At 44.4% G+C, this 14,215-nt stretch overlaps 1 protein-coding gene across 1 annotated transcript in view; it reads left to right on the top strand.

Moving 5' to 3' along the window:
• Positions 1 to 10,185, top strand: part of SCARB1 (scavenger receptor class B member 1) — a 112,146-nt gene extending 101,961 nt beyond the window's left edge. The window contains 2 exon segments of the mRNA XM_043963721.1: positions 4,488 to 4,616; positions 8,918 to 10,185. Of these exon segments, the coding sequence (XP_043819656.1) occupies positions 4,488 to 4,616 (129 nt within the window). The 3' untranslated portion in view covers positions 8,918 to 10,185.
• Positions 10,186 to 14,215: the final 4,030 nt, after the last annotated feature.

Genomic DNA, 14,215 nt, shown 5'->3' with positions numbered 1-14,215 from the left:
TAAAAGTACCCCGAGGGAAGGGACTGGTTTGTTTGTGGCTTTTTTTTTTAATTGGTATCCTCCCCAGTGCCCAGCACAGTGCCTGTCTAATAGTAGATACTTAATAAGTGTTTGTTGAATTGAATTACTGGGCAACATTTTATTCAGTTGAATTAGTAGGTGCTCAACAGACAACAACAATCTAACTTTAATAGAGCAGCTAGGTGGCTTTGTATGCTGGGCCTGGAGTCAGGCAGACCTGAGTTCAGATTTGGCCTCAGACACTTCCTGTGTGGCCCTGGGCAAGTCACTTCAACCCTGTTTGCCTCATCTGTAAAATGAGCTGGAGAAGGAAATGGCAAACCACTCCGGTGTCTCTGCTAGGAAAATTCCAAATAGGGTCATGAAGAGTCAGGCATGACTTCAAAAAACAACAAAAAGCAGCAACAGCAATTCAGTTCAATTGAGAGCCTGCTAATTCAGTTGAATGAATAAAATATTGCCTAGTTATTCAAATGAAACATTTATTTATTTATTATATTTTTTTGGTGAGGCAATTGGGGTTAAGTGACTTGCCTGGGGTCACACAGTTAAGTGTCTGAGGTCAGATTTGAACTCAGGTCCTCCTGAATCCAGGGCCGGTGCTCTATCCACTGCGCCACCTAGCTGCCCCAATGCAAACATTTATTAAGTGCCTGCTATGTGCCGGCACCGGGGGACACCAAGACAAAACAAATGAACCGTCCCTGTCCTCAAGATGTTGACATTTTACTGGGAGGAAACAAGGCAAGAAGTGAATACCAAAAATGCTCAGGAAAAAAAAATAAAATAATAAAATTCAGTAAAAACATTTAAATAATAAATAATTAGAGCCCAGGTGGTGCAGTGGGTGAAGAGCTGGCCTCAGAGGAAGAAGACCTACCTGGGTTCAAGTTCTACTTCTTTCAATTCAACTCAGTAAACATTTATTAAGCGCCTACTGTGTGGTCAGGTACCGTGCCCCTCAAGGAGCTTGCAATCCTATGGGAGAAGACAACACACAAAACGGAGGAGGGGTTGAGGAGGGGGCACTATAGCAGCTATGGGAGGTGGGCAGCAGGACTTGACTGACTTTCCTTTACCAAGAGGGGATGTGGTCTATCCAGTAGATAAGCACCAGGTGTCAGCTCCAGCACTGGTACTCGTTAGCTCTCTGGGCTTGGGTAAATCCCTTTTTATCTGTGGGCCTCAGTTTTCCGCTTTGGACCAGATAAGAGCTCTGGTCTTTTTCATTACTAAGTCTCTTTATGTTAGGGCTCCTAGATAACCCATTTGTTTTTTCCCATTCACCTTGATTTGGGGAAGTCATGATAAGCTTTTTTGGGAAGCTTGAATGGACTGTTGTCTGGGAGCTTTTGAGGGGCCTAAGAGGTTGGCTGGTGCCCCATCTGGCCCAGTCTCACCTCAGGCTCTATGACTTGAGAAACTTGTTTCAAGAATGAGTAAGCCTCCCTTCCTGAAGGGGGTTGGTGATGAGTTTCAAGGCACATTTTCTGAATCACCAGGAGTCTCTCTCTCTGTCTTACTCATTCTGTCTAGTCGTTCCAACCTCTTCTTTTCCCCAGGCTGGAGTAACTTTAAACCCCTTCTCATGGCTAAAAAACCAGTCTAAACACACTAGCAGATCAGAAACATCAGGACCACTGAGAATTGCTTGTTACTTTGCTGAATCCTTTTTTGGGGAGGGGACTTATTTGGGGTCAAAAAAGAAAAAAACCCAGCCCTTTCTGGGGTCTCAGCCAGGCCCCCTGTACTGAGTACCAAAGTTAGGAGCCAGTAATTTAGAGGAAGAAGAACTCTTGGTATCCTAAACCCTTGGTTGCTTTCTGCTTACCTAGTTTAAAATGTTGCCTATAACTCCAGTCTATTGTTTAAATTAAACCCAAGAACAGACACTTCTCTATATCCCCTTACCACTTTTGAAAAAAAAAAAAATTGGGTTCATTTTTTTCTCTCCTGGGAAAGGTAGGGCAAGGCGGAAAGGAAGCCTCTTGCCTTGGCTTAGTTTAAACCCTAGGAAAAGAATGAATAATCCTCTTTTTAAATAGTCTGAATTCTTGGCTAGAATAACTGACATGACTTGGTTAGTGGGGAATTCACCAAGGTCCTGCCCCTTAGCACAGTCAAACTTGCATATGCCTCATTTAATTTTGGAGACTCATAATTTTAAAATCTGTATTCAACTATAGTTCATTATGTCAGTTCCTTTAGAATTAGATATAATAGATTTATTCTATTTCTTCTTCTTTATATTAAGGAGTGTTAAATTTGGAGTCTGAGGGCATGGGTTCAAATTCTAGCTCATCTATCTGCGAGGCCTTGAACAAGTCCCTTCCCTGACTCAGTTTCCCCAACTGTAAAATGTGAGGGTAATCCCCTAGGGAACAGTAGCACTCTGTTGGGCTCTTCTGAACATGCTGAGAAGCTACATTAGCTTTAATAGGTGCTTAATAAATGTTTATTGATTGATTAATTGATAACAGCATACTAAATTCCGTCGAAGTTAACATCATCCCAGTAACCAGCCCTCTCCTCCCCATCTCGTCAGTGTCACTTCTTCCTGTCTTTTTCTCTTTGTCAGAACCGCATCCAAAGGAGGAGGCTTTCTGTCTTGCTTGCTTGCTGGCTAACGCAATAATTGAAACTTCCTAAGTGATTAACGTGGGTGAGCTAGTTCATAGTACTCACAGACCCTTGTGTTACTAACCCCACCTCTTGGGAAGAGCCACATCCCATGTCCCTAACTTGCAGGTTTATTTTTGATTTGGTCACCAAAGGGCCGGACTGCCTCACATCTTATAAGTGACCCTTGTTCCTCGTGACACCAGCTGTCTTCTTGGTGCTCTTGGGGTTACAGGTTTACTTTGGCCAACGATCCAAAAAGGAAAATAACCCAAAGCCTGTCCCATGCAGTTTCCGGTGTGGTCCACCCAGCATAAGCTGCATCTTTTCCTGAACACCCCCTCCCCCCCAGCATTGTGGGTTGTTTTTTGTCTTTTTTTGTGAACGATAGTGGGCCAGTCCAAGCCTTGGGAGTCACTATTGGCATCCAGGTTCAGAAGCATGCATGTCAATCTTGATACACTTGGGGGTGGGAGGCAGCCCACCTGTCTATAAAGGGCTTGCTCAAGATTTATGTCACAGTCGCCTATTGGCCCCCAAAGAATTCCCATTCCTGTGATGAGCTAAATGTCACAAAGCGTTCCATGTCTGTGCCACCAGTAAGCCTATTAACTAACTCTTGTCCGTAATCCCGTCTGGCCAAAATGATTGATCACAGCTGACTGTGCTCTTAATTTGATTCCTTTCTAGCATGTTGTTGGGAGCAAGATGAGGCAGATGTACTGGGCCATAACTGAAGTAGCATTTGCCCAGTACAAAAGCATGTAAAGGCCTTACCACTTGAAGCACCCCACAGTTCAAGCCATTCTGAAAGTCATCCATTCCATTCCATTTTTAATGATAAATTAAATAAATTCAACAAATTAATTAATTTTGATTTAAATAAATTAATTTAATTAGGAAATAAATTTAAAATAAATTTTTTTAAAGTCACAAAAAACATAAGCAACAAAAATAGGCCACTCATTCCCCAATGAGACCATTCCTAATCCAAGTTAATTCACCTACACTTGGAGGAGGCACCCGTGGTTAGAGTCCCCTTATCAGCCCCTGGATCTCCCCTCTGGGGCCAAACTGAACTAGCCTTATCCCTTCTCCACATTCACAGCCCTTCAGATAATTAAAGAACCAGTATAACTTCTTTCCCACATGATAACCCTTCAGACAGGAAGATAGCTAGCCTGTCCCCCTACTTCTCCCAAACCCCAAGTCTCCTCCAGGCTAAAGGTATCCACTTCCTTCATCCAGTCCCGATGGGACATGGATTCAAGGCATTTTGTCATCCTGGAGCCTGGAACCTGGAACCTTTGCTCTTCACATTGCATCTGGAACCTGCAACCCATTTTTAGTTCTTAGAGGGATCATGTAAGACTGGTTCTAGGGGGCAGCTAGATGGTGCAGTAGATTAAGCACCAGCCCCGGATTCAGGAGGACCTGAGTTCAACTCTGGCCTCAGACACTCGACACTTAGTAGCTAGCTGTGTTACCCTGGGCAAGTCATTTAACCCTCATTGCCCTCCCCCCCCCCCAGACTGGCTTGAACTCTGGTGGAATCATTTTCGATGATTGATTTCCATTCATTAGATGGATGGGGTATAGGGGTGGGGGGCGATGAATCAATTTTTGAACATGCCTTTGAAACGAATGAGTTATCAAAATGATTTTTTAAAATCCCACCCCAAAATAAAACCCACTGGCCACCCTAATCAGTCAATTGGCTCGAGCATTAACCTTCAGATGGGGCTAATCCAGGTTTTAAAAAAATAATTAAGAACCGTATTAAAAAAACAAAACAAAATTGTATTCATTTCCAGCTGGAACTATAAATTAGCTTGGTTATCTTCTAGGAAACATTCTTTTTATTTTGGAGTAGTAATAAAAAGGTCTCAAAGAATTCAGAGACCATTCAGCCCTATTCAGAATCCCTGATGACCCCTGCTCCTAATGGGACAGTGCTGCAGGAAGCCCGACTGTAGGTGGGTAACCAGGTAAAATGACGTTTATACACTGAGCATTTGACACACCATCGGTCTTAGGAAAAATAATAATCATAACGATAATTATCGCTAGCATTTACATAAAACTTTCAATTTTGTGAAATGCTTTACAGACATCATTTCATTTGATCTTCACAACAACCTTGGGACTATTGGTGTTATTATTATCTCCATTTTACAGATGAGGGAAACTGAGGCAGACAGAGGTGAAGTGACTTGCTCAGGGTCACACAGCTAGGAAGTACCTGAGACAAGATTTGAACTCAGGGTCTTCCTGACTCCAGGTCTGGCACTATATCGGCTGCGCCACCAAGCTACCTCTTATCACCTTCAGCCTCAACTTGTTGTGGAGCACTGATAGACTTTATTATTATTTTTTTTTGATAGACTTTAAAATATCTATCTATCTATCTATCTATCTATCTATCTATCTATCTATCTATCTATCTATCTATCTATCTATCTATCTATCTATCTATCTTTAGACCAGATGTTAAAATAGCCATTCTCAGGGTGAGGGGTTCAGGTGGAAAGAATGCTGGCTTTGGAGTGAGCGGGATCCAAGTTCAGATCCAGACTTTGATACTTACTATACCTGTGTGACCTTTTCCAAGTGAATAGACAGAGGCAAGATTTGAACCCCGGGCCTCTGACTCCAAACCCAGTTCTTTTTCCACTGTTTCATGCAAGTTTTAATTTTCTTTTTTAAAAATGAGGTGTGGAAAGGTTCCTCGGTGGGGAGGGAGGAAGGGAAGGCGGGAGATGATCCTGTAGTTTGAAGCTTAATGGGAACCGAAGCTCTCATTTTTCTATACTTTTTGTTTTGTTTTGTTTTGTTTGCGGGGCAATGAGGGTTAAGTGACTTGCCCAGGGTCACACAGCTAGTAAGTGTCAAGTGTCTGAGGCAAGCTTTGAACTCAAGTCCTCCTGAATCCAGGCTGGTGCTTTATCTACTGCACCACCTAGCTGCCCTTTTTTTTTTTTTTTTCCAGTGAGGCAATTGGGGTTAAGTGACTTGCCCAGGGTCACACAGCTAGTAAGTGTTAAGTGTTTGGGGCTGGATTTGAACTCAGGTACTCCTGACTCCAGGGCTGGTGCTCTATCTACTGCTCCATCTAGCTGCACCCCCCCCCTTTTTTTTTAATGGGTTGCAAAGCACTTCCCATACTCTCCCAACCACCCTGGGAGGTTGGTCGTGTCATTGTTATTATCCTCAGTTTACAGATGAGGTGACTGAAGCAAAGTGACTTTTGACTTCCCATTTTTGGCCAACCTTAAAGCTGCAGGCTTTTTTTTTTTCTTTTTTCCTCCCCTGAATGTTTGTTACTTGGTATCTGAGGTTTATAAGCCACGGAGGACAGGGCTCTCTTTTGGTTTATGATCTAAAAGGATTTAAAAAAAAATCTATAGAGTGAGCCCAGGTATGAGTTTCTGAAATAAATCCTGGGCCTCCTGAATACAGGACGTGGTGAATTCAGTCGATCTTGATTCTATACTTTGTCAGGACCCTCCCTTCTCCTGCCCCCACAAATTTGCTTAAATCACTTGGCAGAGACTAGAACATGAAAATGAAGTAGACAGGTTTTTATCTATAAAAGTCCCTTATTTAAATTGTACGTGGGAGGTGGGGAATGCCGCTGGATTATAACCCTCAGGCTCAAATCAAGATCCCCCTTCACCAGCTCCATCCAAAGGGAGGGTTTCTTTTCTCAGAGTTTATTCCACTTTGGGGAAAATAATCCCCCTGGTATCCCTTCAGTTTCAGACTTTGGGATTTGTGTGGTACTAACTCTCCCTGTGCATGCTTTGGCTGGTACTGGCCCCTGAGGGGAGTGCGGAGGGGAAATGCTAGATCTTGAGGCTCTTTGGTCCTTCACCTACTATGATTGGATCTCCCAAGAACCTGGTTGGATTCCCCATTTAGCAGCCTCTTCCCTGGCCGGGGACACATTCTGCCTCTGGTCTCTGAGGATGGAGAGAGGAGAGGGTGGAGAAGAAGGGCGGCACAGAATTTTTTGTTTTTCTCCTCCCATCCCGCCCCAGGTTAGGGGTTAATAAAAATGAACTCCCCCCCCCTCCCCCATAAACCCTGTCCAATAAGATCATTGCCTTGGAAGGTAGTGGGTAGTGAGGTTTCCCTTCACGGGGGTGGAGGGTGGCATTTCTAGGCTGAAATTGAGGGACAGAGAAGGGACTAGGGCGATGCAGTGGCCAGATTTCAGGATATGGACCTGAGCTGAGTTCAAATTCTGACTCTGAGCCGAACTTCTCTGGGCCTCAGAATTCTATATCTGTAAAATGGGTTGGATGGGCTAGGGTGCCTTTAAATCCGTCTTCTTAGAGTAATTATCATCACAGATTGAGAGCTGGAAAGAATGTTAGAAGTCATGGGGTCCTAGATATGGGAGGGACTGACTCTGGGTCCTACGGTCTGGATATTCCCTGTCGACAGGGAAGAGGACCAGCTTATCACCCCATGCCTGCCTTCCCCAAAGGGGAGGTTCCATGGGGGTTCTGTGAGGGCCTCCTGGGGGGCCTCTCAGGCATCAACTGTAAGAGAAGCCAGCTGCTGGCATATTTTTAGATGTGTGGGCTTGGGGGAGGAGGGGAGGGAGGATATTAGTGGCATCAGCTTAATTTAGTTTATTAGTCTACCCTACGGGGACTTTGAGCAGGCAGGCAGAGGGATTATTCAAATATCTGCTTCCCCTAGTAGATAAACTGGGATACTGGTGGGCCCTGCTTTATGCAAGCATTATTTACCCTTTCTCTCCTGTGCCTCCACCCCCAGCCCCAAATATGTGTTTATTGATTCAAGAGGCAACATGCCTTCCCCCCCACCCCCACCCCAACCATTGCTAGACTTGGCCAATGGGAGTATATGTGTATGGGGAGTGGGGGTTGACTACATTCCGTGATGCTGACTCTCCTAATACCTCTTGGCATCAGAGGCCTGGGTGTTCTGGGCATGGGGCTGGAAGGCTCACTCCAGGGGCCTTAATTAACTTGCTATCCCTCAGCCCCCTCCCCTTTCTGGATGGATTCAACACCCGAGCTTCCAGGGTTGAACATAGACCAGACCTCTTGGGTACCAATAGTATGATGGAATCCAGAGTTTTCCTGATGAATTCTCAGAATGGGTGGGTGGGGAAATCTCCCTGCAGTTCAAACGGGATATTTGCAAGAATTAATTACATGCATTATTTAGAGGCACCTCAAACAGGGTATGCTGGGTATAATGGGGATTATTAAATTTTCAGTTTGAGCACTCACACCTTGGAAATCCCCAAACGCGATTCAGGCTATGTTTTGTGGTTTTGTGGATGGTCTAGTCTTTAGAAAGAGTTAATGAATACAGATTAAACTGAAAAGCACATGAGGGGTTTGAAAGAGAGCTCGTTGGGGCAGCTAGGTGGTGCAGTAGATAGAGCACCAGCCCTGGATTCAGGAAGACCTGAGTTCAAATCTGGCCTCAGACCCTTGACACTTACTAGCTATGTGACCCTGGGCAAGTCACTTAACCCCCATTGCCTCACCAAAAAGAAAAAAAAAAAAGGAAGAAAGAGCTGGTTGTAAAACTTTTACCTTCACACTTCTGTCTGGATTTCTTAGGTTTTTGTTTCCTATTCAACTGAGAGGTGTCAGGGAGGAGAGCTAAGAGAGAGATTCTGGGAAAGGGGATCTGCCAGGCTGGCAAGGGATCAAGACAGGGGGAGAATACCACCTAGGTAGAGACAGATACCTCTGAGCTTAAGAAGATGAGGCAGGCATGAGGTGAATGCTCCTTTTTTGAGGTGAGGTAAGGCAAGATAGCACCTTGGTCTTCAATGGGGAGGCCAGGGTCTCTGTCCCATCTCTGCCACTAGACTGGTGAAGAAACCTTGGGCAGATGAATTTCACTCATTTCTCCATCTGTAAAATAAGAGGTCTATACAAAGTCAATCAGCCAACACACACTGATTAGGCACTTGGTGTATACTAGGTGATGGGGATGGATAGAAAGGCAAAAAATAGTCTCTGCCCTCCTTGAGCTTACCATGCATTCTCATGGGGGAGATAACATGTAATTGAGTAAGATATGCAAGAGATAACAACATACCGTTCTGATTCTCTGAATATAAACCATCCCCAAGGGGAGATGTGTGGGCCTTAAAACCCCTCTGAGGGAGACGAGTTTCCTATCAGGTGGAGACATGCCAAGGTGGTAATGGGAGGAGGGCAGAGGGTGGTAGGGATGTGCCTGTGGGAAGAGAGGTAACCCAGTGCATTCTGCTCCACAGAGGACACCCAGCGCTGCTCTCCGTGAAGGGCTGGGCCCCCAATCAGACCTGCTCTCTGATTCCCAGACTCCCCTCCTCCAGGACGACCCCCAGGATGGACAGCCTGCCAGCAGCAAGTCCTGAGCAACCTCTCCTGCCTGGCCATGGCAGCCGTGTGGCCGTGATGTCACCCTGTTATACATACAACCATGACCACACATGTTCATTGCGTGTGTTTGTGTATATGTAAGAGGGTCAGAGGCTTGCAAGGACAGAAAGGACTTCAACCTTGAGGACTCTGAATGTGGGCATTTGGGGATGGGAGGTTTTAGGAGAGCTCATCTGGGGAACAGCTTGACACCTGACTTTTCCAGTAATTTACCCATCCCTTGGCCTGTCCAAACCCCAGGACCCCTAAACATCTCAGAGGTGTTAAGTCTGGTCCTCCCCTGCCCCTCTCCTTGGGCACTTCTTTCCCCCTTTCCCTCCCTCAAAAGGAGCCAGGATGAACCATGTACTGCACAACCAGCCGAGTGAACACAAGCTGAAATGAGCCTTACCCAGATCCCTGTTCCCTCTCTCTTCCCCCATCCTGTGTAGTAATGTCTTCAGTGCCCTGGCCCTGAAAGCTAGCACTTCCACCTTATGATAGCTCACCCAGGTTGGACTTAGAGGCTCACTCCACAGAGACTAGACTTGCTGCTCACTTGGGGCCTCTATGGCTTGGGCACCCAGGGCCCAAGGCCACCACTGGTGGGACCCCTGGGCTCCCTGGTGCTGAAGGGCGGGATCAGTGGGCATTTCATTACTGAGCCCTCTTAACAACTTGTGCTCTAGGGTGGAAGACCCAGGGTCTCTCTCCAAGTGGTCATTTTAGCTTCCCAGGGTCTTCACACAGACAGGTCTGGTTTTTTAATATTTGTGTCACTTTTCATCATTTTTCTATCTTCTGTTTCAATAAATGTCGACTCCAGAGGGATGTGTTCCTAGGAGATTCCTGTTGCCTTCTTGGGGATGCTGGGTACCACCCTCCTGACCCCCAGCACTTTGTGCCTTGTGCTCCTCCAGGGAGACAAGGCAGGGTTGGGGGGGGGGAAGATCTCAGGGCCCCTACATCCCCTAGGAGCTGGAAAATGGATGCGTTGGCTTCCCTCGGGTGGGGGAGACAGCATTTCTGGTCTCCTGGACAAACATCTGTCCCTTTTTTCACTCTTTTTCTACTAGAAAACAAGATGAAATCTCATTCACTTTAAAAGGATAAATTCACTTTAAAATAAAAATGTGAAAAACAAATGTCTGAGTGTGTGACTGTATTGGGGATGAGGGTTTCCCTACGGGGGGAGGGGGAGCATGGGAAGGGCTTGGCCCTAATACTTCCTTAACTCAACAGTACTAGTGAGGCCTGGAGCTGGTCCCTGCTCCTTCCTCTTTGGTTTGGGGTCAATTCTTCACTGCCCTCAACCTGCCTACCCAGGGTTCCTAGTGAACAATGGCAGGAATATTTTTAAGCAAAGGCCCTTGTGATATATGACCCATGGGTTGGAGAGAAGATTGGGGGAAAAGAGAAGTGTGATATAAGAGCTGTATTCAGTTTTGCAGGGCAGTGGGGGTGAAGAGTGTGGAGGCTGAGTACCCCAAATAATAATAACAGCTAGCATTTACATAAGTGCTCTTTAGGGTTTACCAAGGGTTTTACAAATGTTAACTCATTTGATCCTCAGTCTTGGGGTGCTACTATAATCCCCATTTTATAGATGAGAAAACTGAGGCAGATAGAGGTTAATTAAAACCTTCCATTTTAAAAATGGAAAAAACAAGGCAGATAGAGGTTAATTATAATCCCCATTTTGTAAATGGAAAAATTGAAGCAGATAGAGATTAAGTGACTTGTCCAGGGTCACCCAGCCAGTTGGTGTCTGAAGCTGGACTGAACCCCTGTCTTCTCTCCAAGTATAACACTATTCACTCAGTTACCTAGCCAGTAAGTATCTGAGGCAGGATTTCAACCTAATTGTACCTGACTCCTAGTTCAATGCTCTGTCCACTAAAACATGCTGCCTTTAGTCTGTAGATCACTAAATAGACCCCCCCCCCAAAAGTTGGATGGTGAATTGTCTCAGGACCATCCATTTGAACCCCATTGTGAAAGAACAAGAGAATGAAAAAAACTTTTAAGGTATGTAAAACACAATCTCTCCATTATCTCCTTTGAGCTCCCAGTAGCTCTGTGAGGTAGGTGGACTTAGTGAATGGAGCACCAGATCTGGGAAAGTCCTGAGTTCAAATGCTGCTTTAGATATTTCCTAGCTGTGTGATCTGGGGAAAGCCACTTTGCCTCACTGTCCTCATCTGTAAAATCTCTCCTCAGGTTTGTTGTGAGAGTTGAATGAGATAATATTTGAGGAGTGCTTTGCAAACTTTAAAAGTACTATATAGGGGCAGCTAGATGGCGCAGTGGATAGAGCGCCGGCCCTGGAGTCAGGAGTACCTGAGTTCAAATCCGGCCTCAGACACTTAACACTTACTAGCTGTGTGACCCTGGGCAAGTCACTTAACCCCAATTGCCTCACTAAAAAAAAAAAAGTACTATATAAATGCTATTTATTATTATGGATGAAGAAACACTCAGAGAGCTGACAAGCCCCTGAGGATGAGTATCAGGAGCTGCGGGGTGTTTAGCTCAAAGAAGAAAAAAATCTTAGTGGGGACATGATAGCTGTCTTTCAAGTATGTGAAGAACTGGCCTGTGGATGAGGCCTTAGCATAGGTCCTGCTTGGCCCCAGAGGGAAGAACTAGGAGCAGCTGGTGGAAGTTGTAAGGGAACACTTGCATGTAATTCGAGCTCTCCACAAGTGGAATGAACTGCCTTGGGAGGTATCCAATAGGTTTTCCCTAACTGGGGCTTTCCAGCATTGGCTATATGACCATGAATTTGTTGGTCGTGCCTTCTACGCTCAGGTCCTGGTGGATCTCGATGGCTACTGGGGTTCTTTCCAACTCAGAGTCTGTGGTTCCGTGCTATAATGGGCTCATGCGTGTATACCAACTAGTCTGTTAGCACCCACAGGCCAGCTTCCCTGCAGTGGTCCACAGTGACTTATTATTTTGAAAAAGTCTTATTGATGGATTTCATTTTTAGTCATTTGGGGGTCTACTCCTTTCCCAAACCAAATCATTCTTTTTTTTCTTTTTAATCATAAAAGTATTTTATTATTTTCTAGTTACATGTAGAGATAGTTTTTCAGCATTTGTTTTTATAAGATTTCTAGTTCCAATTTTTTTCTCCCTCCTTCCCTTCCCACCCCCCTCCCCAAGACAGCAAGCAATCCGATACAGGTTATATATGTAAAATCACATTAAACATATTTCTGCATTAGTCATGCTGTGAAAGAAGAATTAGAACAAAAGGGGGCAGCTAGGTGGCACAGTGGATAGAGCACCGGCCCTGGATTCAGGAGGACCTGAATTCAAATACAGCCTCAGACCCTTGGCACTTACTATCTGTGTGACCCTGGGCAAGTCACTTAACCCCAATTGCCTCACCAAAAAAAAAAACAAAACAAAAGGGAAAAACCTCAAAAAAGAAAAAAAAAAGTAGAAATAGTATGGTTCAATCTGCATCTAGATTCCACAAATCTTTTTTCGGGATTTGGAGAGCATTTTCCATCGTGAGTCCTTTGGAACAATCTTGGACCATTGTATTGCTGAGAAGAGTAAGGTCTATCACTGTTGATCAACACAAAATGTTGTTGATACTGTGTAAAATGTTCTCCTGGTTCTGTTCATCTCACTCAGCATCAGTTCATGCAAGTCCTTCCAGGTTTCTCTGAAATCTGCCTGCCATCATTTCTTACAGCACAATATTATCCCATTACTTTCATATACCACAACTTGTTCAGCCATTCCCCAACTGATGGGCATCCCCTCAATTTCCAATTCTTTGCAACCAAAAAAAGAACAGCTACAAATATTTTTGTGATATCTTTGGGGAAAAAACCCCCTAATGGCGGTATTTCTGGGTCAAAGGGTATGCACAGCTTTATAGCCCTTTGGGCATAGTTCCAAATTGCTTTCCAGAATGGTTGGATCAGTTCACAGCTCCATCAACACCGTATTAGTGTTCCACAGCTTCTCCAACCATTTATTCTTTTCCTTTTTTTAATCATATTAGCCAATCTGATAGGTGTGAGGTGGCACCTCAGAGTTGTTTTAATTTGCATTTCTCTAGTCAATAGTGATTTAGAGCATTTTTTTCATATGGAAATAGATACCTTTGATTTCTTCATCAGAAAACTGCCTGCTGAACCACTCTTTGTAACTGAGACAAACAGTTAAGCAAAAAACCCCAGTGTAGTGACTAAGTCTGATGAGATATACAATACCCTGCCCTAGGAGTCTCTTCTGAGAGAAGAAAGGTTTTATAATCTTATTTTAAAAATATATTGATATCTCTCATTTTAATATTTTGAATATTTTTATATCACCTTCATTTCCAAATATATCCTTCCTTTTTCTCACTACCCAGAGAGCCATCCCTTAAAACAAAGAATAAAAAAAGAGTGTGGGGGCAAAGGCCATTAGGTAAAACCTAATATACCTAAACCTAAAAATCTAAAATGCAACCACCAAGTGAATGACAGTAAATGCAATATTCCATATCCATAGTCCCCATCTCCACAAAAAAAGGAGGGTGGTACCTTTTTTCCTCTTTTCAGAGCCAGGCGTAGTCATTATAATTATGATGACTCAGTTTTGATGGACTTAAAAAATAAAGTTTTATAACTTTAAGATTTTAAATATAGAGAATTGGCCCAAGAGTCAAGAAGACCTGAGTTAAAATCTGGCCTCAGACACTTACTAGCTGTGTTACCCTGGGCAAGTCACTTAACCCCTAATTGCCTCAAAAAAAAATTATATAGTTTATTTAAATGGAGGGAGACATAGTTGTAACCCTTGAGACCTTCCTAGGTTGTTTTAAGCCATTGACTCTGCAAAAGGAGACTGGTCTCTATCACACTCAGACTGGAAGTGTAGCAGTCACTCATGACCTGATCTCACTGCTCTACTCTGCTTCTGCCCTAGGCTGGTCTCCTCTGGGCAGCCGGGTGATTCTTCAAGTCTCAGGGCTCACCATCTTGGTGCCCAACCTTAATGTGGACACTTAGATCAATTTTGGCTTCCCTGCAGCTCAGAGCTCCTGAGCTCAAGCAATCCACCAGCCTCAGCCTTCCCAGTAGTAAGGACTATAGGCATTCACTACTGGAGACTTTCAGGCCGGAGACATCAATTTGGAGTCTTTTGCTTAGTGACCCTATTGG

This window comes from Dromiciops gliroides, chromosome 1, assembly GCF_019393635.1.
Source record: "Dromiciops gliroides isolate mDroGli1 chromosome 1, mDroGli1.pri, whole genome shotgun sequence".
NCBI lineage: Eukaryota > Metazoa > Chordata > Mammalia > Microbiotheria > Microbiotheriidae > Dromiciops > Dromiciops gliroides.
Note: the sequence above shows the minus strand (reverse complement) of the source record. Positions and strands in the feature narration are given on the sequence as shown.